The sequence below is a fragment of the Mesoplodon bidens genome, assembly GCF_964165515.1.
Source record: "Mesoplodon bidens genome assembly, chromosome: 12".
Taxonomy (NCBI): Eukaryota; Metazoa; Chordata; class Mammalia; order Artiodactyla; family Ziphiidae; genus Mesoplodon; species Mesoplodon bidens.
The window spans coordinates 85,764,042-85,786,659 of record NC_138168.1 but is presented as its reverse complement, the minus strand read 5'-3'; the positions used below and the strand labels follow the sequence as shown (position 1 = coordinate 85,786,659).

The 22,618-nt window shown below is 44.8% G+C and overlaps 1 protein-coding gene across 3 annotated transcripts in view; it reads right to left on the bottom strand.

Annotated features, from left to right (window-relative positions):
• The window catches only part of FNDC1 (fibronectin type III domain containing 1), a 100,699-nt gene extending 91,630 nt beyond the window's left edge, over positions 1–9,069 (bottom strand). For all 3 annotated transcript variants that reach the window (XM_081250946.1, XM_081250947.1, XM_081250948.1), the window contains exon 1: positions 8,780–9,069. In XM_081250946.1, coding sequence (XP_081107072.1) covers positions 8,780–8,888 — 109 coding nt within the window. In that variant the 5' untranslated portion in view covers positions 8,889–9,069. The remainder of the gene's footprint in view (positions 1–8,779) is intronic.
• Between the last annotated feature and the right edge of the window lie 13,549 nt (positions 9,070–22,618).

Sequence of the window (22,618 nt, the reverse complement as noted above, 5' to 3'; positions counted from 1 at the left end):
TATCTCAGTACACACAAAATACTTGCAAACTAACTGTAGTGATCTCACGCAGAAGGGGCAAAAATATATACTTTTTAAAAATAGGCTTTTACCAACCTCAAAAGGTTATCTACACAATTCCATTGACATGACATGACTTTTTTTTTTTTTTTTTTGGCCCTAGTTCCCTGACCAGGGATTGGAGCCCCCTCGCCCCCTGCAGTGGAAGCTCAGAGTCTTAACCACTGGACCACCAGGGAAGTCCCTGATATGACATTCTTGGAATGACAACATTACAAAGATGGAGCACAGATTAGTGGTTGCCAAGGAGGAGGGGAAGAAGGGAGGTGGGCGTGGCTATAAAAGAAGAGCAGGAGGGGTCCTTCTAATGGAATGTTCTGTATCTTGACCGTGGTGCTTGCACAATCTATACACACGTGTGATGAAATTACACAGAAACACACACACAAAAGCACATGAAACTGGTGAGCTCTGAATAAAGTTGATGACTTGCACCGGTGTCAGCTCCCGGACCAGGGCAGTGCACTGCGGTCATGCAAGATGTGACCTTCGGGAGAAACTGGGTGACGCAAGGGAATCTACAACTCTCTGAAAATAAAAACTTTTAAAAACCATTAAAACAAATGACCTTTTACACACATAATGTCGTCCGAAGTCCTGACCCTTCTGCCTGGGGCAATGCTCCCGTAAAGCTGTCTTTACACTGACCTACAATAAGTATAGTAAGCCCCCCTGGCCTCCGTGTGACAGGTTCACCCACGCTCTCCACTTTCTACATGGAAGCATCAGCGTGATGACCACACAGCTGGGCCATCGCTAGCCCGGAGAGCCTGAGCCTTCGCTGTAGAGGATTTTGTTTTATAAAACACTGTGAGGATGAGGTGGCGCTGCCCTCGTGAGATCGTGCCGGCAGCTTTCCCCTCTGTCGACCCAAAGTACCCATCGGTGTCAACAGGTCTGGTTCTTCAGATCCCAGCCAGCAGGGCCCACCTGGCCGGGGCCGCCCTCACCTGGCCTGGCCTGGCTCGGGTTGTTCCTCTGAGCTCCCAGGAGGCCACATGTGACCAAGCAGGTCTCCCGCCTCTTTGGCCCTGCCCCATGCTGGGTGGTCCAGCTGCGGCTGACTGTCAGTGGGAGATGCAGACAAATGCGGTGTCGTCTCAAATCAGGAGCCGTGGCTGCACACCTGCTCGGACTGTTTACTGCGATGCTAAGTGGTTCCAGCCACAGCACTAGGGTGCAGGGACCCACCGTCCACCCTTCTCGCAAGAGCGACACAGGTGCATCCCCGATCCGTGTCTGCTGGCCCTGGCCAACCATCTGCCTGCGATGACACAATACAGCTGTCCTGGACCTTCCAGTCCTAACACGCGTCACACTGTCTGTGCCCTCCCCTCCCCTCCCCACGCCCCTGCTGTCACAGACGGACTGTGTTTACTGGACTTGGCATTCCTGTGCTTGCTAAATGAATGAATGAATGAACGGACACCTTCCAATGGAAACTCCCACAAAGTGAGAGCTGGAAGGGGCCCTTCTCCAGATCTCTAGTCCAATCCCGTAATTTTGCAGATGAGAAAACTGAGGCCTGAAGAGTCCTGACCTGCCTAAGGTCACAGTGCAAATGAGCGGCTGGGTCAGGACTACTGGAGTGAATGAAGAGATGTGACACCAGAGAATAATTCCTAAAAGACAGATCCCAGCATTTAAATGACACATCTCTTCTGAGAAGTCTGAAACACTTTCACGCCCTTAGTAGTACAGTCTCACCGGGTGGAGGTCTGTCAACCCCACAGATGAGCTGCTCCTGTTTCTCAGCATTGTTCCTTGATTTAACCCTCTGCTGTAATCAAACTTGAATTCTGGGAGCCTTCTGGTGAAAATCCAAGGCCAGCGGTTCAGGGTTATGAATTCCATCATACGGATCCAACACCCACAGAGAACCCCTGTGTTAAAGGTTGAAGGGTTCATGTAACAAACTAGACACAGAGCACTGGCCTCCAGGGCCCACTAAGTAAAGGGCACTTGCCACAGTAAGGATCTTGCTTATATCCAAATGCCCAATCGATTTCGTAACAGGGAATAGGGTTCACTAAAACCCCATCTGAAGTTAAGCCCTCCCAGAGTTTAACATGCTTCCGTGTATGACAGGATCATTTCTCAACAGCAGTGTGACCAAAGCACAGATTTGGAAGGGCATCCAGAGCAAATCGGAAACGGTTGTACCGGCCTAACGAAGAGACCAAGGGGAACGTAGGAAACGTCCAAGCCAGCGGGAGCTGGGGCGTCTGTAGGAAGAACATGGGATCTCAATCCAGAAGACTGGAGTCCAAATCCCAGGACAACCACTTAACTAGATGTCCGACTCTGGGAAAACCAGTTAACGTTTCTTGAATCCAGTCCCCTCGGGGTAAGATGAGGATGTTACCAACTTCACAAGGCTGCAGTGAAAATTAAATGAAACGACATACAGGGAAATGGTAAACTGCGGCACCTTTAACTGCCAGTTCATATTAAAAAGAAAGTCAGTGCACACCTAAGAACTCATAAAGATGAACATAGGATTAATTAGACTGTACTTGAAGGATTATGATGATGTTATAATTTTATCATGGCCTTCACATACAGGAGGCCACAGGAGAAGAATGAGCAGCTCCCCAGTTACTTCCATGCACTTCTAAACCTGTCTTAGGATTTGCATTACTCTCTCTGGTTACAAAATGAATTCAGTGAGCATGGAGGGGAGATACTGAGAGAGACAGTTTCAACAGAACTCACTCAAAAGTGACTTCCAGTGCCCAGGAGGCAGGTACCTCCCCTCAGGGTCCCTGGTGCTCACCCATCCTCCAGCTGCTGCAGCTTTGGCCAGAACCTGCAGATATAACAGGGGTACCCCAGCAGCTAAAGCGCCGCGGACCCCAGCTTTAGGTTTAGGCTTCAAATTCTTTCTCACCAATGAGCAACTGAAAATTGCTAACTTGCAGGCATGTCCACGCTCAGTGAGTGATTTGTCCTTCCCAGCTTAATATCTGAAGGAAACGCCAATGAGTAGCAAAATTGAAAAAAAAAAAAAAAAAAAAAAAAGGCAAACACTAAGGGAAAACCAAAGCAGGTAAATGAACGTGTGTCCTAAGTTTCTTGTCTCTGTAAAGCCCCGGCGACGGGGGCTGGAACTCGAGGAGCCAGTGGGCGGCGGCAACTGGGCAACGCGGCGGGAAGGCCCCGAGCGCCCTCTAAGGGCCGTGGACCGCAAGTGCTGTCGCCTGCCGGGCCAGGAGCCGAAAAAGGAAGGAACTGGGAGAAAATTGTGTCTTCCGCATCTTCCACGTGGCATCACCTAATACTCAGGGGCACAAAAATTCCTTATTCAAAATTTCTAAATTTTAATCATCTGATCCATACTGGAGAATTTTCCTTGATAAGATGATACTAATGACACAATTCTCCCAAATTAAATTAAATTCGTCTTCTTTGTAACTAAGACAAGGATAATGTCTTAGGAAAAAAGGATGTTCACCCTGTGTTTAACCAATATCTCCCTGATTCCAAATGCTCTAAAATATGTCTACTAAAATAATGCAACAGGGACTACCCTGGTGGCACAGTGGTTAAGACTCTGCACTCCCAATGCAGGGGGCCCAAGTTCCATCCCTGGTCAGGGAACTAGATCCCAAGTGCGTGCCGCAACTAAGAGTTCACATGCTGCAACTAAGGAGCCCGCCTGATGCATCTAAGACCCAGTGCAACCAAATAAATACATAAATATTTTTTAAAATTATTTAAAATAATGAAATAATATCCATTCCCTGCCCTTAGCTACCCAGTTCTCCCCAAAGGCAGCCAAGGTCTCAATTGAGTCAGATGTATCCTAACATAAATATTCTATGGTTAAACACGTGAATACACATACATATATATTCTTTTCTCTCCTTTATCTTTATACATTTAAATACTCACGTCCATATTTTCTAACTGAAATAAAAGCTTCTGAATAGAAGTTTTATTAGAACTCAAGAAATTCCTAAATTCCATAGGGACCAATGAAGAGCGCTCTCTGCTCCTTAATCAGCAAATCATGATGGGGCCTTTCCTGAAAGGCTTGCATCTAGGCTCCCTTTACCCACACCCTCACCCCTTGCAGTAGCAAAATAATGGCCCCCAAAGATGTGCATGTCCTAACCCCAGAACCTGTGAATGTGTGATCTCACACAGCAAAACAGACTTTGCACATGTGATTCAGTTAACGATCCAGAGATGGGAGGTGGTCCGATGTAATCACAAGGGGGCTTCTAAGTGAAAGAGGGAGAAGGAACGTCAGAGTCAGAGAAGGTGAGGCATGGATGGAAGTGCAGTGATGCCATTGCTGGAGAGGTCACCAGGTGAGGATCGCGGGCACCTCTAGAAGCTGAAAAAGTCGAGAACCGGATTCTCCCTAGAGCCCCAGGAGGAACAAAACCTTTGATGTTAGGCCAGTGAGACCCATTGCAGACTTCTAACCTCCAGAACTATAAGATAATAAATTTGTGTTATTTTAAGCCACTAAGTTTGTGGTCATTTGTTATAACAGCAACAGGAAACTAATACACCCCTCCACCCCTCACCCCCAACAGGGCCGGTTTTCAGGGAACAGGCCTTTGTGTCTTAAATAGAGCTATGAATGGTCTTGGTAAGATGATGCTCTGGAACTGACCAGTGATAACTTTCCAAGGACATAAATTATCACTCTGCAATTCTATTACAACCTCTAATTCCTACTAATGAATTGTGTGCTCAGTTGACAAATAAAACAGTTCTTTCATCTGGGGGCGGAGGGGCTCCAATGTACAAGATAAAAGGAAAGGGTGTATTCACCCCCTCCTCTCAAAGAGGACAGAAATAGGAGCGGAACCCTACAGAGCTACATGTAGGTTGGGTCACAGGAAAATCTGTGAGGGCTTCTAGAGGTGGAAGGAATCTTTCCATTTGCTTGGTCCAGTGGGGATTGACTAACTGGCCCGAAGCCACACAGCAGGTGAATGGCAGTGCTGAGACTCAAACCCAGGCGCCTTGATGTTGAACCTACATCCTTTCTATACGGCAGTGGTTATCAAACTTCCTTTTCTCAGATTCCTATCTACTCTTAAATTAATGAGGATCTCACAGAGTTTGTGTTTTTGTGGATTTTATCTATCCATATCTACTGACCAGAAATTAAATCTAGGAAGAGGTTAAACTACGTACTTATTAATTCATGTTAAAATAGCAATAGTAAACCATTACAAACTGACACAACAAACTGTATTTTATGAAAACTAACTGTTTTCCAAAACACAAAGAAAATGAGAAGAATGGCATTTTTTGGCATTTTGGCAAATCTCTTTCATAGAAGACAGCGGGATCTCCTATCTAATTATGCCTTCAACCTATTGCAGTATGTTGTTTTGGCTGAAGTACCTGAAGACAATCTGACCTCATACAGATATGGGAAAGGTATTTTAATAGCCTTACAGATAATTTTGGAAAATCTTTGATACTACACCAAAACTCATCAAGTAGCAGTTTCTTAAAGGTTAGTTGCAATGTACAATCTGAAACCATAAAAAGAATTTTTCACATTTTGTTACATTAAAAATCCACTGGGCTATTTTGCACTTTGATGGACCTTTTAGCCAGGCAAGATTTTGTAACACTGTGCATCGGTCACTTGGATTTACCAGTTCACTTGCTTATGCAGAGCATCTAAATGTTGACACATTTTATAACACGGTATTTCAAAACCACATTCTTTTATACCACCACCTATCTTGTTAGAAAAGTTTCTAAGTATTGGGAAGCTTTCAAGCTTAGGACGTTGGAGGTGACATGGCAAAATTCTAATTTTCACTTGAGAGCTCAATTTTCTCACTGGCAAGACATACTAGCAGTTATTTTACCAGAAGTGGCAGACCGCCTTTGTTCATTTTTTGAGATGTCTGCCAAATACTCAAGTCAAAATAACTGGTCTGTCTGCAGCCATTCTTTCCGGTAAAGGTGGCGTTCCATGAAAAAAAGCAGCTAGTTCAGCTCACAGCTCAAACTACCACACAACTGCTTTTCTGCAGGATTCCTGATGAACTCGGGCACTCAGCAGAAGTGCTTTATGTGCCTTTCCCTTTTCCTCACACGGAATATTAAAAAGACACGCATACAAGGGTAGAGATTTGGTTAAATTAATAATTTTTACCGTTGCACCAAGGACATTCTTCATTGAAACTGGCATATCCTTTCTTAACTTCAAAAGCCTGAAAAATGCAGTGACTACCAGCTCACGACGGCACCAATGCTAAGAGTCACACTACAGCGCCTGCAGTTGAAGTTTTCTCACTAACCTTTTGTACCCTCACTACCGACGTCAACACTGTGAAAAAGGCAAATAGTATCTTAGTATTACTTTGAAAATCGCTTTGACCTTGCAGATTCCCTGAAAGGTTCCTCAAGCTTTAAAGAAAAAAGCTTTTAAATCACCCAAAACCATCCTAAGATAACCATTATAAATGTATGAGAGTATGTGTGTCCTCACGTGTTTTTAGAAAAACATATCTTATCAGACTTGCAAGTGCAGTCACAATTCTAACTGTTGCGTAGTATTTTATTGTAGGGATGGGGGGGAGCATGCATCACTTGCTTATTTTGTTTGACATTTTAATTGACCACCAAGTTGAAGGGTTTATTTAGATCTTCAGCCTGCCCTGCAAATCACCTGTTTTAAGGAAAGCTCCTCTGAGCTCTGATGGATCAGCCACTAGGAAGGTGGCTCTGGGTGATTTCATGACAGGGATTCTGATACCAAAGGTCTGAGGGATAGGAGAGGGCCTGACCCGAGCAGCTTGCTAAGCCCATGCATTCATTCAGTGAGAGAGGAAGCAGTGGGTCCACAGCCCTGCTGTAAGTACCAGAGTACAAGTCTGGAGCAGTGACTGCAGCTGTTACAGCAAGACAGGCAGGAAGCCTTCCAGAGAAGCAGATGAATAAATTACGTGCCCCCTGATTTCTTCCCCAGCACATGGAGCTCTCTGCAGGTGACGTCGCTTCCTTTCCTTCTATCATTTAAATGCAGTAGAAATGCATTTCAAAATGTGTTTGTCCTCCTTTGTCTGCTTCTAGTCTGGTCATCATTTTATTGCAAATCCCACGTCAACACAGTAGAGAGAAGTGCCAGCAAGCGTTCCAGCTCCCACATTCCACAGCTCAGTGATTTACAGAGCAGAAGGCGAGCCAAGGAGCAGCACGCAGAAGACAGCAGGATTCCGGGAGCGATCACAAGCCACCCAGACTTCAGACCCACTAAAATGTAAACCCATCGGGCAGGTGGCAGTGGAACCTAACAGGTTCAAGGCTGTAAAATGCCAGTGTGGCACTGGTTCCACTTTCAGTCTGTTTTTGATACAAAAACTCTTTCAAATTCAGAGAGTTTTAATTTAGAAAAAAAAGAAAAGCCACGGGTTGTAGGTGCGGAAGTTGAAAGTCTTTAAAATAGTTTTATTCTTGATAAGTACTATACAAATATTCAGTGAATGCTTTCCTAGAAGTAGCTAACAGAGACGAAAACAACCTACAGCTGGACCCTCGTTTTATGAAAAAGTGGCATTTAGCATCCCAGCGCTTGGCATAATCCTGAGACAAGCGTTATGCATGATGCACCCACCAAAAAGACTCAGAAGGCAATGTGACCCCCAACTTTTCCCCTTTCCCTTGTAGTAGGAGGGCAATCGAGACACTAAATAGCATCATAAAGCAAGTAGCCCTCCTTAGAATCGCATCTGAATTTTTATAAGTCAGCTGCGAGTGAGCAGTATCAACAAAAATGTCGACTTCTTGGATTCCTACAAACCGATGACATAAATAAAAGCCACGCAGTGTCAAGTGTGAAAATGCCTGCACAGGAGGTGGAAACAAGGGCCACCAACGGCTTAGGGATGAAAAATTTGTCTCGCTCTGCGGGAAACGTACAAGAAATCTGAAAACAGCGCGCTTGCATTTTCTGAAAAGCGTTGCTCACATTTCGGACCCCAAAGAAATCATCCACCCCGTCTCCAGCCTCATCCTTCGGGGAATGGTGAGCTTCTCCCGAACTGACCCTCCCTCTCCCCTCTCCCTCCTCTCAAGACAGATGTCCCCTTCCCAGCTCCAAACTTCCCACCGAGATGCAAAGTAAGAGCGCGGCTTCTCCTTGGGCACCGAGGTACCCGACCGCCCCGCAGCGGCCCACAGCTTTCCCCGTGCCCTTCTAGAACAGTCCTGCCTCTCTGCCTCCCTCTGGTCTCCCGAGTGCCGTCCTTCACCAGGCATCCCTGCCTCGGGGCACGTGAACTGGAGGAAAGAAGGTGCCCACGGGGAAATTCTGGGCAAAGGAAAGCGTCACCCCTCCCCCCACCGCAGCGCCGAGAGGTCGCCTTTCTTTTCTTTCCCCCCCCCCCCTTCTTTTCTTTGCCGGAATGTTCCCGGAATGTTAGACTGCTGAGTCTCCCGACTCCAGGCGTTCGACGGCAAAGATGAAACTGCTTTGCGCAGAGGTCCCCTGCCGCCAACCGTGTCCCCGGGCCCGCCTCCAGCGCGCGAGGCTCCGAACGCCCGGACCCGCGTCCCCAGCCGCCCCGACCCGCGAGCGATGAGGACGCACAGGTTAGTGACAGGACATGCAGCCAGTACAGAGCAGGCCGGCGGTCCCCCGAGCGACAGGCGGGTGAGCGGCGCACGGAAGGCGGACAGGGAAGCGGTGAGGAGGCGCGGAGAGCCGGGTGGCCGAGGCCGGGACTGCGCATACCTGGAGCCCTCGCCGAGGAGACGACTGGCAGCAGCGCGGCCAGGAGCAGCAGCGCCGCCCAGGGCAGCGGGAGCCGAGCCCGCGGGGACGCCCCGACCTCGGACGCCATCGGGAGCCCGGCGTGCGCGGCGGGCTGGGCCGGGCGGCTGCCGGGTGGGCACTGGGCTGGAGCCTGGGAGCGCAGAGGGGCCGCTGTCGGGTCCTCGCCGTCGGTGTGCGTCGGAGCGCTCTGCGCTGCGCCCGCGCGCCCAGGCCCCGCGCCGCTCGCTCCCTGCCCACGCTGCGGCCGCCGCGCTCCGCACTGAGGCCGCCGGCCGCCGGCCGCGCCTTTTAGCCGCGCGCGGGCGCCCCCTGCCGGCGTGCGGGCTGCGGGGGTGGCGAGGGTGGCGGGGTGATGGCCCGAGGCGGGCGGGGCGCAGGGCCGCGGCTCAGGGTCGCGGCTCAGGGTGCCCAAGCGCCCGGGAAAACCGCTGGGCGGGTCTAGAAACGCGGTGATTGCTGTGCGGGCGGGCGCTCCCGCTGTCTAACCTCTCCGGCTTTCCGGCTGCGGGAATGGCCCATCACGTCCAACCCTTGCCAAGCCCAGGCATGCCCTCTGTCACTTTAAATAAATACCTCTGGCTTCAACGCCGGGGACCCGAGCCAGGCCCCTTCACCTCTACCAGCCTGTTGCGGTCGTTCCTGCAGCCCTCCCCGGTCTTCCCACACCCCGCGCCCGGGAAAGGGGGGTTTAAGGTTCTCAGATACTGCTGCTCCCGGCTGTGGTTTCTGCGGAGCGCCTGAACTGGCTTCAAAGGCGGCGTTCCGTAAGCGCGGATCTCTCAAGGCCGAGCACTCGCCTGGCCTCGCTTCCTCCGGTCTCTAGGATGCTAACACGGCCTAGGGCTCCCTCTCCCGATTCCCACCTATCTGTGGTCGGCTCCCCGCCTTGGAAGCCTCGCCGCCCGCCGGAGCGGACTGGGAGAGCCCCCGGAGGCGACCAGGACGCCTGCGCCCGGGCAGGTCCGCGCTCTGGGCGCAGGTGCCGCCGTCGCCCAGCAGCGTCCTCGCAGACCTCATCGGACTGCAGCTCACAGCCTAAGGTCGAGTCAGCCCTCCGTCGTGACAGGCCCCAACTTGACCAGACTTGTGTCCTTCTGCACAGAGGAAAAGATTGCAAGACGAATTCTCGACTGACGAAAAAGAAACACAGCATCGCTTTTCTGAACGGAAACACCACATCCGCGCCGTTAAGCCCTGGCAGGCGCCGCTTGCCCAGTGAGCACCCAGGAAAGGCAGAATTCTATGGCCTTCCTTTCGGGAAAACATTCCCCTGGGTCCCAGTTCTTCGTTCATCCTGCAAGGTCTATGAGCTCCCGGAACTCTTCTTGCAGTTTGTAACCATTTTAATGTTTAATTACTCCCCAGTTTTGCAATGTTTCCTCACCGCCATTTAATGGAGCTATGGCCTTGGTCTGCCCAGCAACCCCCCCTCCCTGCTCTTATTCCGGGAATAATAGCCCCTCCTCTACTGCAACCAAGCGGCTCCGGTGGGGCCTGTCCCCTCCCAGCCACCCTCTTTCCTACCCAGTTGGTCCAAGGATCGCCAGTGGCCCAAGCAGGGTCAGTCAGAGTCAGGACTTTTCTCGTTGGAGCTGGTGAAAAAGTTTTTTTCCTCCGGTCATTCATGGATGCTAAAGGATGGTAGCTGAGGTAAGCTGAAATATGCCCCCCCACCCCCCGCCAAAGATGTCCATGTCTTAATCCCTGGAACCCGTGAATGTTACCTTATACAGAGCGGGGGGAAAAGTCTTTGCAGATGTGATTAAGTGAAGCATCTTGAGATGGAGAGGTTATCCTGGATTATCTGGTGGGCCCTAAATACTATCACATGTGTCCTTATAAGAAGGAGAAGGAGATCTGAGATGTATAGAAGAGGCCACAGTGTGTGCACAGAGGTAGAGATGGGAGTGATGCAGCCACAAGCCAAGGCACACAAGCAGCCATGAGCAGCTGTTAGAGGCAAGGACCAGATTCTCCCCTAGAGCTTCTGCAGGGAGCACAGTCCTGCCAGCATCTTGATTTCAGTCCAGTGGAAAGAATTTCAGGCTTTTGGCCTCCAGAGCTGAGAGAATAAGTTTTGGTTGTTTTAAGCCCACACACTGGTAATTGTTACAACAGTCACAAGAAATTGATACAGTAGCCAAGAGGGGCCTGTGTGTCTGGCTCCAGCCTCGAGGGTACCATCTAGAGACACTGAAGCCAAAACATGGAGAACAACCAATCAGGGAGAAAGAATCGCGCACGTGGGCAAGTCCTGGGCTCCAGCCCCAGCTCTGCCCTTCCTGAAGATGGCTTCTGGGAGACAAAAGTTTTCTTTGGCTAAGTTGGAGTGGGATTTCTACCTCGCAACCCATGAGTTCTAACCAGTACCTTCCCCCTGTCCTCAGGAGGATGAGAATCAAGATCTACCTTTATGTCCTGTCTGCCACCCAAAAAGGCCATCACAGTACCAAGCACACAGTAAATTCCAGGAAATACTGATAGATCAGTTGCCATTCATTGGCTCACTCAGCCAATATTTATTGTGTATCTACTTCGTGCCTGACACTGCTCTGGGCACTAGGGATCTAAAACACTAAAAACAGCAGCGATTGAAAGTTAGCAGGAGATAAGTTTTAAAAGACGGGGGACATTGTAGTAAGGACAATGCAGGCTACATTAGGGTTTAGGCTTTTATCCCACAGTGGTGGGGCAGAGGAGTGCATTGGAGGACTCTGATCAGAAGAGTGACATGACAAGGTTTATGTGGAAGCAGAAAGGCCAGTAAGCAGGCTTGATAATCAAGGTGAGGGAAGATGGTGCTTGGACTGGAAGGATAGCCATGGAGGGGATGAGAACTAATGAGACTCTCGGTACAGCTTGAAGGTACAGGTAGGATGGTTTTCTGACAAACTGGAGGAGAGGGAACAGAGAAAGAGAATTGGCAACACAAGAAGTCACACTGTTCTTACCCTGGTCATCGACTCTCCATTAAGACTTTTGTAATTTCAGGATTTCACTCTTCAGTTTAGTTTTAAGAAAATAATTACATCGCATAGCGTGCGGAAGCTCACAGGGAAGGCTCATCAAAGGGTAGTTTCCTTCCTTCCTTCCTCGTGAAATACACGTGCATTCACCCACCTCCCCAGCATGCTCGTTATTAGAGCCACTTTGTGCTTTGGACATCTCAGAGTAAAGTACCATGCAAGATAACCTCCAACTTTAGAGTTTTGATGACTAGATCAGAACAACTGGCCATGGGCTGTTCGATAGTAAATGAAATACCTAACATTTATGACTCTGGATTGTGATTTGATTACAAACTTAAGAGTGTGTTTAATCTTAAAAGTCCTAAGAGAAATTGTAAAGGTTTTTAAAATCTTTTAAAAGATCTCAAAACACCTGACCTAAGAGCTATGGTCATCTGTCCTGAATGTCATCATCTCAAAAATATAAGCTCTCTGAAGTGTCCTTCCTTCTGGTCATTTCTTTGTCTACTCTATTGTTGCACTTGTCCTGATAGACTTTATTATTTTTTCACATAATTTCTTAAGCTCGGGGTTGTTGCTTCTATTTTGTTTGTCAGAACAAAACAGAGCAATGTCATCTTTGGACCAGGCGGATCATCAGCTATTTAATTGCAATCCTTTACTAGCCTGCCTCCAAGTTATTTCTATGGCTTATTCCTAGCTTTACAAATCAGTCTGTGTCCAGGCACGCTATCTCTGGTTCTAGTTAATTTTTAAATAACCATACATTCAGGGAGTTCAGCACTCTCCATACACATTGTCATGGCATTCTTATGCAGCAAAATAGATTAAAATGCTGTTTTCCTGTTTCATGTGGAGAAATAGAAACCTAGTTCGGATGGCCATCCAGTACCAACTACAGTGCATGTCTCATACTGTCATCTGACATCAAATCTTGTTCAGGCTTCAGTCTGGCTCTTGGCTCTTGAATTCCTTTTTAAGCACCATATATGAATGTGTCTCTGTGCCGTGACGGCAGCAGGACATTGTACAATACCCATTACACAATGGTGATGTGCACAAAACTTTTTAAAGACTCTACATAGATGTAGAATGAAAGAGATGGCATACCCACAGTGCTTGGAGTGATGGGAGGAGAGCATTAATTCAGGCACAACAGACCTGGAGGAAAACATCAGTCTCTAGGTTTTCATAAACAGAGGGGAAAGGGAAAAGAAAAGAGCAAATCGACATAGGCAAGTAGATTCCACCTTGACATGGGAGAAAAAAGCTGGTTGCTTCTAACCAGCAATGAAATAAAATAACGCTTTATCAAATTTTCTTGAGTGGTAACCATCTTGTTCCACGTCCCACAAGAACCTCAGAGGCATCACTCTGATTTTACAGAGAGAAAACCAAGGCCCTGAGAGGTCACACACCTTGTCCACCCACACTAGTGACCTGTGAGGGTGAGAGTCCAACACGTCTGACCCCAAATGCATGTCTTTGCCACGATACCATGCATCTCCAAAAGCCCCCTCTCTATCAGATTTTCAATAAAAGCATCAGGACCAAGGCAGAAAGTGCAAATAAAAATATGTTTTGCCCGGCCTGCCCCATGTCCACTACAGATTTATCAGAGACACCTCCTTATCACCCAAATGGTGAGAGATCCTTCTGAGCCAACCATCACCAAGACCTGAATATTACATCATGCGTCTTCTCAGGGTTTGGAAGGTACTCCTTAAACAAACTGCTGTAAATCCATCACTGCCTGAAACATACTTTCTTTGCACAGAAGTTCTAATTTGTTCCCCCTGCAAGGCAGTGCCAAGGCAAGTTCTCTTTTGTACAGATATCCTGGGAATTAGCGAAACATAAAGGATTAAGATGTCAGATATCCAGTCTAGCACAGTAACTGTTAGGGATTCTGAGAATGTTTCTCTTGCCATGATATACAAGCCCACAGACCTGTATCCCGGGACCATAAGTCACACATACTGTACGTGGAAGCAGCTAGATACTCCAATTCTATCATCTACCTCTTGTCAATGGGCGTAGGGCTTGGGCTAAAGGGAAATCATTCATGAATCTATTCCTTTCTAGGACCTTCATTGAACAGATATTTTTGTGTCAAGTGATGTGTTAGGATCTGGGGATACACGTGCGGCTGAGAGTCAGGCAGCCCTTACCTCACCCAGCTCACACTCCAGGTCAGAGTGAAACGAATTACAACCCAGAGGGCTGCGATGTCAGCCCTTGAAGCTTACAGGAATTGTTCTCAGTATTACCTCTCTCTACCCTTCCCTTGTTCTCTTTTTTCCCCAAGGAGGCTTTAACCCTATGTGTGCTTTCCATAGGGGGACATCAAGTGCATCGACTGTAATCCTGTGGAATTAAAAGAGCCCAGTTGGGGCTGGGGGAGGCGTTAATCAATTGGAATGGAACAAGAGCTCAGGAAGGTCGGTCTTCAAGTTGCAGTTGGCAGTTTCAGACGTTGGCCCAGGCATCATGCTAAGAAAGCACATCTGGCCGCCTTCCACCTGCCTTTGTCTGACCCCGCCTCATGTCCATGATTGAACGGTTACCCAGAGATGAGACAGGCTTGGTTTTTTGTGTTTTCGCTTATTTTCCAGAAGGATTGTGTTCCAATTATTCCAAATATTAGTGGCTGAAAGCAATACTCATAGACTATTCTTCATAGTGTCTGTGGGTCAGGAATTTGGAAGCACCTTGGTGGGGCTGCTGGAGGTCTCTTGTGAGTTGCAGTCAGAATGTCTGCTGGGGCTGCCGTCATCTGAAGGTTGGACTGGGCTGGAGGATGCACTTCCGAGGAGCCTCACTCATGTGGCTGGCAAGTCCATGCTGGCTATTGGATGGGGACCTCAGCTCCTCTCCGACTGGGCCTCCCAGAGAGCTGAGTGTCTGCAGTTGGTATTCCATGGAGCAGGCAATGCAGAAGTCCAAGGCAGAAGTAGCAATCCTTTAACCACCAGCCTTGGAAGTCACCCACAGTCACTTGCAACATATCCTGTTGGTGGCACAGACCAACTTTGATTTAACGTTGGAGGGGACTACACAAAAGCATGAATACCAGGACGTGTAGATCATGGAGGGCCGACCTGGAGACCAGCTACCACGGGTTGATACTGTAGCAGCATCCCTGATTTCATGCAAATCCCCAGGTTCACTGACCAATGATTTGTTTCTCTTTGAATCTTTCCTCCAAGCCCACTCACCTTTGTTCCAGCTGAGGCCATGTTGCTGGGACGACATGCCACCTGAACAGGCCCCAGAATGCCTACTCTACAGGGTCACCAAACATGACGTTCTACCCTCCACTGCCTCCCCTTCTTATTTATGTCATTGCCTCTGTCAGTGTATCTCACTATCCTGTGTCCTTGGGCATGTTTTTAAACTAGATTATAATCTTCTGGTTTGCTTTCATGACAAGTATCCTTCTTGTGTGCTCATAAATATGACATATATTGCAGCTCCTAAATTCTATGAGTGGGCCCTTCCAGGATGGATTCCATTTGCAGCATCACTGCATGTAGCGGGGCCTGTATAGCATCCCATGGATGGAAATGATGCAGGGTTTTCCCCTTCGGTGCTCTACTAGGCCACCCACCTAGGCCACCCCTCCTCTGCCCTCTCATGTTCCTCCTTGAACCTAGAAGCCCCAACCCATCTTCCCTTCATCTAACCATCACTTCAACAAATGTTTTTTGCAGCTTGGATTCAAATCTTATGCCACCTCCTCCTGGAAGCCTTTCCTGACTAGCTCCTCAAAGAATTTCTCCCTGCAAATTTCGTAGCACTTATAGTCTGCATCACACAGTTTATCATCATGTGTTCCTGTTCCTGACTTCATGGCAAGCTCCCCTTCTTATTTGATATCCCATAAAACCATGAAGAATGTGGAGAACACAGTAGGCCCTAGAGAATCATTTTTAAATAATTCATTTCTTCAACAAACGTTCATGGAGTACCTACGATGTGTCAAGCACTATGAGAAACACTGGAGGCACAAACATGAGTAAGACACAGTGTATGGAATTATCTTTCAGAAAAAGATACTTTGGTAGTAACAAAGTACAAGATCCAATCATGTATCATTCACTTTAATGTGATTTATCTGCATGGTTTAATTAACTTTATATCAAACAGAGGTTCAAATGTAGCAATCAAATTGTGGTCACTTTGCATATTGTGATAGTTAGCAAACTCCTGAACAGGTTAATTAGGTTAATTAATCAAGCTGGAGATTCTCTTTAGGCCTTTGCTAGCTTGGTTTGTAGAGCCTAACATGAAAATGTCATTAGAATGTATTCTTAAAAGCAAGATGCCTTATTTTAACTTTTAGCAAAAAAGAAAATGTGCAAAGTTTCAGAGATCACAAGGAAAACTTGAAACTGCTGATCCAACCAACAGGAGAACTGTTAAAGGTTCTCCAGGAAGAGAGACTGCCAGGGCTTCTCACCTGAGGGAGGAGCATCACCTTGGCAAACACATCCTCTGGCAGGTGGACCGAGGGCCCACTGCTCTCACTATCTACATTGGCCTTGGCTAAGATACCCCTTGGATGTGGATGCCGCTACCAGACCTGTGTTCTATTCATTCATTCAAGAGTGAATCATCCATCCAAGACTGTATCTCTGGGTTTATTTTCTCCTTTTTCATACAAAACACAAATCAGTAGAAAGCCTGTTTAGCCCTGGTTTTTCAGAAGTAAGTCCCCTGGAGTAATCTGCTGAACACATCCCACTTCTAGACCCACAGTTTACAATCAATCAAATATGAGATCATAAATCTCCAAAGAAACACACACCATAAGAAGTGCAGACAGAAAAAAGACTTTGGTTCACAAATACTTTAGATATTAGAATTATTAGAGGGCTTCCCTGGTGGCGCAGTGGTTGGGAGTGCGCCTGCTGATGCGGAGGACATGGGTTCATGCCCCGGTCTGGGAGGATCCCACATGGCATGGAGCGGCGGGGCCCGTGAGCCGTGGCCGCTGAGCCTGCGCGTCCGGAGCCTGTGCTCCGCAATGGGAGAGGCCACAACAGTGAGAGGCCCGCATACCGCAAAAGAAAAGAAAAAAAAAAGAATTATTAGATTCAAAATATAAAATGGCAGAGGGCAGACAGAAGAAGCAAGAAGAACTACAATCCTGCAGCCTGTGGGAAAAAAACACATTCATAGGAAGATAGACAAGATGAAAAGGCAGAGGGCTATGTACCAGATGAAGGAACAAGATAAAACCCCAGAAAAACAACTAAATGAAGTGGAGATAGGCAACCTTCCAGAAAAAGAATTCAGAATAATGATAGTGAAGATGATCCAGGACCTTGGAAAAAGAATGGAGGCAAAGATCGAGAAGATGCAAGAAATCTTTAACAAAGACCTAGAAGAATTAAAGAACAAACAAACAGAGATGAACAATACAATAATTGAAATGAAAAATATACTAGAAGGAATCAATATCAGAATAACTGAGGCAGAAGAACCGATAATTGACCTGGAAGACAGAATGGTGGAATTCACTGCTGCAGAACAGAATAAAGAAAAAAGAATGAAAAGAAATGAAGACAGCCTAAGAGACTTCTGGGACAACATTAAACGCAACAACATTCGCATTATAGGGGTCCCAGAAGAAGAGAGAGAGAAAGGACCTGAGAAAATATTTGAAGAGATTATAGTTGAAAACTTCCCTAACATGGGAAAGGAAATAGCCACCCAAGTCCAGGAAGCACAGAGAGTCCCATACAGGATAAACCCAAGGAGAAACACACCAAGACACATAGTAATCAAATTGGCAGAAATTAAAGACAAAGAAAAATTATTGAAAGCAGCAAGGGAAAAATGACAAATAACATACAAGGGAACTCCCAAAAGGTTAACAGCTGATTTCTCAGCAGAAACTCTACAAGCCATAAGGGAGTGGCATGATATACTTAAAGTGATGAAAGGGAAAAACCTACAACCAAGATTACTCTACCCACAAGTATCTCATTCATTCGTTGGAGAAATCAAAAGCTTTGCAGACAAGCAAAAGCTAAGAGAATTCAGCACCACCAAACCAGCTCTACAACAAACCCTAAAGGAACTTCTCTAAGTGGGAAACACAAGAGAAGAAAAGGACCGACAAAAACAAACCCAAAACAATTAAGAAAATGGTCATAGGAACATACATGTTGATAATTACCTTAAGCGTGAATGGATTAAATGCTCCAACCAAAAGACACAGGCTTGCTGAATGGATACAAAAACAAGACCCATATATATGCTGTCTACAAGAGACCCACTTCAGACCTAGGGACACATACAGACTGAAAGTGAGGGGATGGAAAAAGATATTCCATGCAAATGGAAATCAAAAGAAAGCTGGAGTAACAATACTCATATCAGATAAAATAAAGAATGTTACAAGAGACAAGGAAGGACACTACATAATGATCAAGGGATCAATCCAAGAAGAAGATATAACAATTATAAATATACACGCACCCAACATAGGTGCATGCACCTCAATATATAAGGCAACTGCTAACAGCTATAAAAGAGGAAATTGACAGTAAAACAATAATAGTGGGGGAATTTAACACCTCATGTACACCAATGGACAGATCATCCAAAATGAAAATTAATAAGGAAACACAAGCTTTAAATGACACAATAGACCAGATAGATTTAATTGATATTTATAGGACATTCAATCCAAAAAGAGCAGATTACAATTTCTTCTCAACTGTGCATGGAACATTCTCCAGGATAGATCACATCTTGGGTCACAAATCAAGCCTCAGTAAATTTAAGAAAATAGAAATCACATCAAGCATCTTTTCTGACCACAGCGCTATGAGATTAGAAATCAATTACAGGGGAAAAAACGTAAAAAGCACAAACACATGGAGGCTAAACAATACGTCACTAAATAACCAAGCAATCACTGAAGAAAGCAAAGAGGAAATCAAAAAATACCTAGAGACAAATGACAATGAAAACACGATGATCCAAAACCTATGGGATACAGCAAAAGCAGTTCTAAGAGGGAAGTTTATAGCTCTACAAGCCTACCTCAAGAAACAAGAAAAATCTCAAATAAACAATCTAACCTTACACCTAAAGGAACTAGAGAAAGAAGAACAAGCAAAACCCAAAGTTACCAGAAGGAAGGAAATCATAAAGATGAGAGCATAAATAAATGAAATAGAAACAAAGAAAACAATAGCAAAGATCAATAAAACTAAAAGCTGTTTCTTTGAGAAGATAAACAAAATTGATAAACCATTAACCAGACTCATCAAGAAAAACAGGGAGATGTCTCAAATCAATAAATTTAGAAATGAAAAAGGAGAAGTTACAACACACACCATAGAAATACAAAGCATCCGAAGAGACTACTACAAGCAACTCTATGCCAATAAAATGGACAACCTGGAAGAAACAGACAAATTCTTAGAAAGGTATAACCTTCCAAGACTGAACCAGGAAGAAATAGAAAATATGAACAGACCAATCACAAGTAATGAAACTGAAACTGTGATTAAAAATCTTCCAACAAACAGAAGTCCAGTACCAGATGTCTTCACAGGTGAATTCTATCAAACATTTAGAGAAGAGCTAACACCCATCCTTCTCAAACTCTTCCAAAACATTGCAGAGGCAGGAACACTCCCAAACTCATTCTATGAGGCCACCATCACCCTGATACCAAAACCAGACAAAGATACTACAAAAAAAGAAAATTACAGACCAATATCACTGATGAATATACATGCAAAAATCCTCAACAAACTACTAGCAAACAGAATCCAACAACACATTGAAAGGATCATACACCATGATCAAGAAAGATTTATCCCAGGGATGCAAGGATTCTTCAATATATGCAAATCAATCAATGTGATATACCATATTAACAAATTGAAGAATAAAAACCATGTGATCATCTCAATAGATACAGAAAAAGCTTTGACAAGATTCAACACCCATTTATGATAAAAAAAACTCTCCAGAAAGTGGGTATAGAGGGAACCTACCTCAACATAATAAAGGCCATATATGACAAACCCACAGCAAACATCATTCTCAATGGTGAAAAACTGAAAGCATTTCCCCTAAGATCAGGAACAAGACAAGGATGTCCACTCTCACCACTATTATTCAACATAGTTTTGGAAGTCCTAGCCACGGCATTCAGAGAACAAAAAGAAATAAGAATACAAATTGGAAAAGAAGAAGTGAAACTGTCACTGCTTGCAGATGACATGATGCTATACACAGAGAATCCTAAAGATGCCACCAGAAAACTACTAGAGCTAATCAATGAATTTGGTAAAGTTGCAGGATACAAAATTAATGCACAGAAATCTCTTGCATTCCTATACACTAAGGATGAAACATCTGAAAGAGAAATTAAGGAAACACTCCCATTCACCATTGCAACAAACAGAATAAAATACCTAGGAATAAACTTACCTAGGGAGACAAAAGACCTGTATGCAGAAAACTATAAGACACTGATGAAAGAAATTAAAGATCATATAAACAGATGGAGAGATATACCATGTTCTTGGATTGGAAGAATCAATATTGTGAAAATGACTATACTACCCAAAGCAATCTACAGATTCAATGCAATCCCTATCAAATTACCAATAGCATTTTTTATGGAACTGGAACAAAAAATCTTAAAATTTGTATGGAGACACAAAAGACCCCAAATAGCCAAAGCAGTCTTGAGGGAAAAAAACGGAGCTGGAGGAATCAGACTCTCTGACTTCAGACTATACTACAAAGCTACAGGAATCAAGACAATATGGTACTGGCACAAAAACAGAAACATAGATCAATGGAAGAAGATAGAAAGCCCAGGGGTAAACCCACGCACCTATGGTCAACTAATCTATGACAAAGGAGGCAAGGATATACAATGGAGAAAAGACAGTCTCTTCAATAAGTGGTGCTGGGAAAACTGGACAGTTTCATGTAAAGGAATGAAATTAGAACACTCCCTAACACCATACACAAAAATAAACTCAAAATGGATTAGAGACCTACATGTAAGACTGGACACTATAAAATTCTTAGAGGAAAACATAGGAAGAACACTCTCTGACATAAATCACAGCAAGATCTTTTTTGATCCACCTCCTAGAGTAATGGAAATAAAAACAAAAATAAACAAATGGGACCTAATGAAACTTAAAAGCTTTTGCACAGCAAAGGAAACTACAAACCAGACGAAAAGACAACCCTCAGAATGGGAGAAAATATTTGCAAACAAATCAACAGACAAAGGATTAATCTCCAAAATATATAAACAGCTCATGCAGCTCGATATTAAAAAAACAAACAACCCAATCCAAAAACGGGCAGAAGACATAAATAGACATTTCTCCAAAGAAGACATACAGATGGCCAAGAAGCACATGAAAAGCTGCTCAGCAACACTAATTATTAGAGAAATGCAAATCAAAAGTACATCACCTCACACCAGTTAGAATGGGCATCATCAGAAAATCTACAAGCAACAAATGCTGGAGAGGGTGTAGAGAAAAGGGAACCCCCTTGCGCTGTCGGTCGGAATGTAAATGGATACAGCCACTATGGAAAACAGTATGGAGGTTCCTTAAAAAACTAAAAATAGAATTACCACATGACACAGCAATCCCACTACTGGGCATATACCCAGAGAAAACCATAATTCAAAAAGACACATGCACCCCAATGTTCACTGAAGCACTATTTACAATAGTCAGGTCATGGAAGAAACCTAAATGCCCATCGACAGATGAATGGATAAAGAAGGTGTGGTACATATATACAATGGAATATTACTCAGCCATAAAAAGGAATGAAATTGGGTCATTTGTAGAGACATGGATGGATCTAGAGAGTGTCATACAGAGTGAAGTAAGTCAGAAAGAGAAAAACAAATATCGTATATTAACGCATATATGCGGACCCTAGAAAAATGGTACAGATGAACTGGTTTACAGGGCAGAAATTGAGACACAGATGTAGAGAACAAACGTATGGTCACCAAGGGGGGAAAGCAGCGGGGGGTGGGGGTGGGCGTGTGATGAATTGGGAGATTGGGATTGACATGTATATAATGTGTATAAAATGGATGACTAATAAGAACCTGCTGTATAAAAAAATAAATTAAATTAAATTAAAAAAATCTTAAATTACATGCTTACACTGAATTCATCTCACAAATATAATGCTGGGCAAAAGAAGCTAGACATACAAAAAGTATTTACTACATGATTCCATTTATTAAATTTCAAAGATACATAGAACTCACCTATGGTGTTGTAAGAAGTCAGGATATTGGTTACCCTTGATTAGAAGGGGGACATGAGGGCTTCTGGGGTAATGCTCTGTTTCTTGATCTAGTCCTGACTATATAAATGTGCTCACTTTGTGAACATTTATTGACTTATACATTTATAATTTGTGTACTTTTCTGTATTAGTATTCTGCTTCAATAAAGTCTGTGTTAAATAAAGAAATAAAATAATTATACATGATATGATTAAATAAAAACAGAGTCAAAAATAAATAATGGTTTGAACAATAGCCAAAATAAGTCATAAATGAAAAATACTACCATGAATAATAAAAGCTGAGTGAATAGTTAAATAGCAGATTAGACATGGCAGAAGGGACAATTAGAGAACTGGTAGACTGGTCAGAAGAAATTACTAACATTGCAGCACATAGATACAAAGAGAGGGAAATATATTTTAAAAAGAGATATGGAAAAAAGAGTCCCAGAAGAAAAAAACGGAATAGAGAAGAAGCAATATTCAAACAAATAATGGCTAAAATTAAT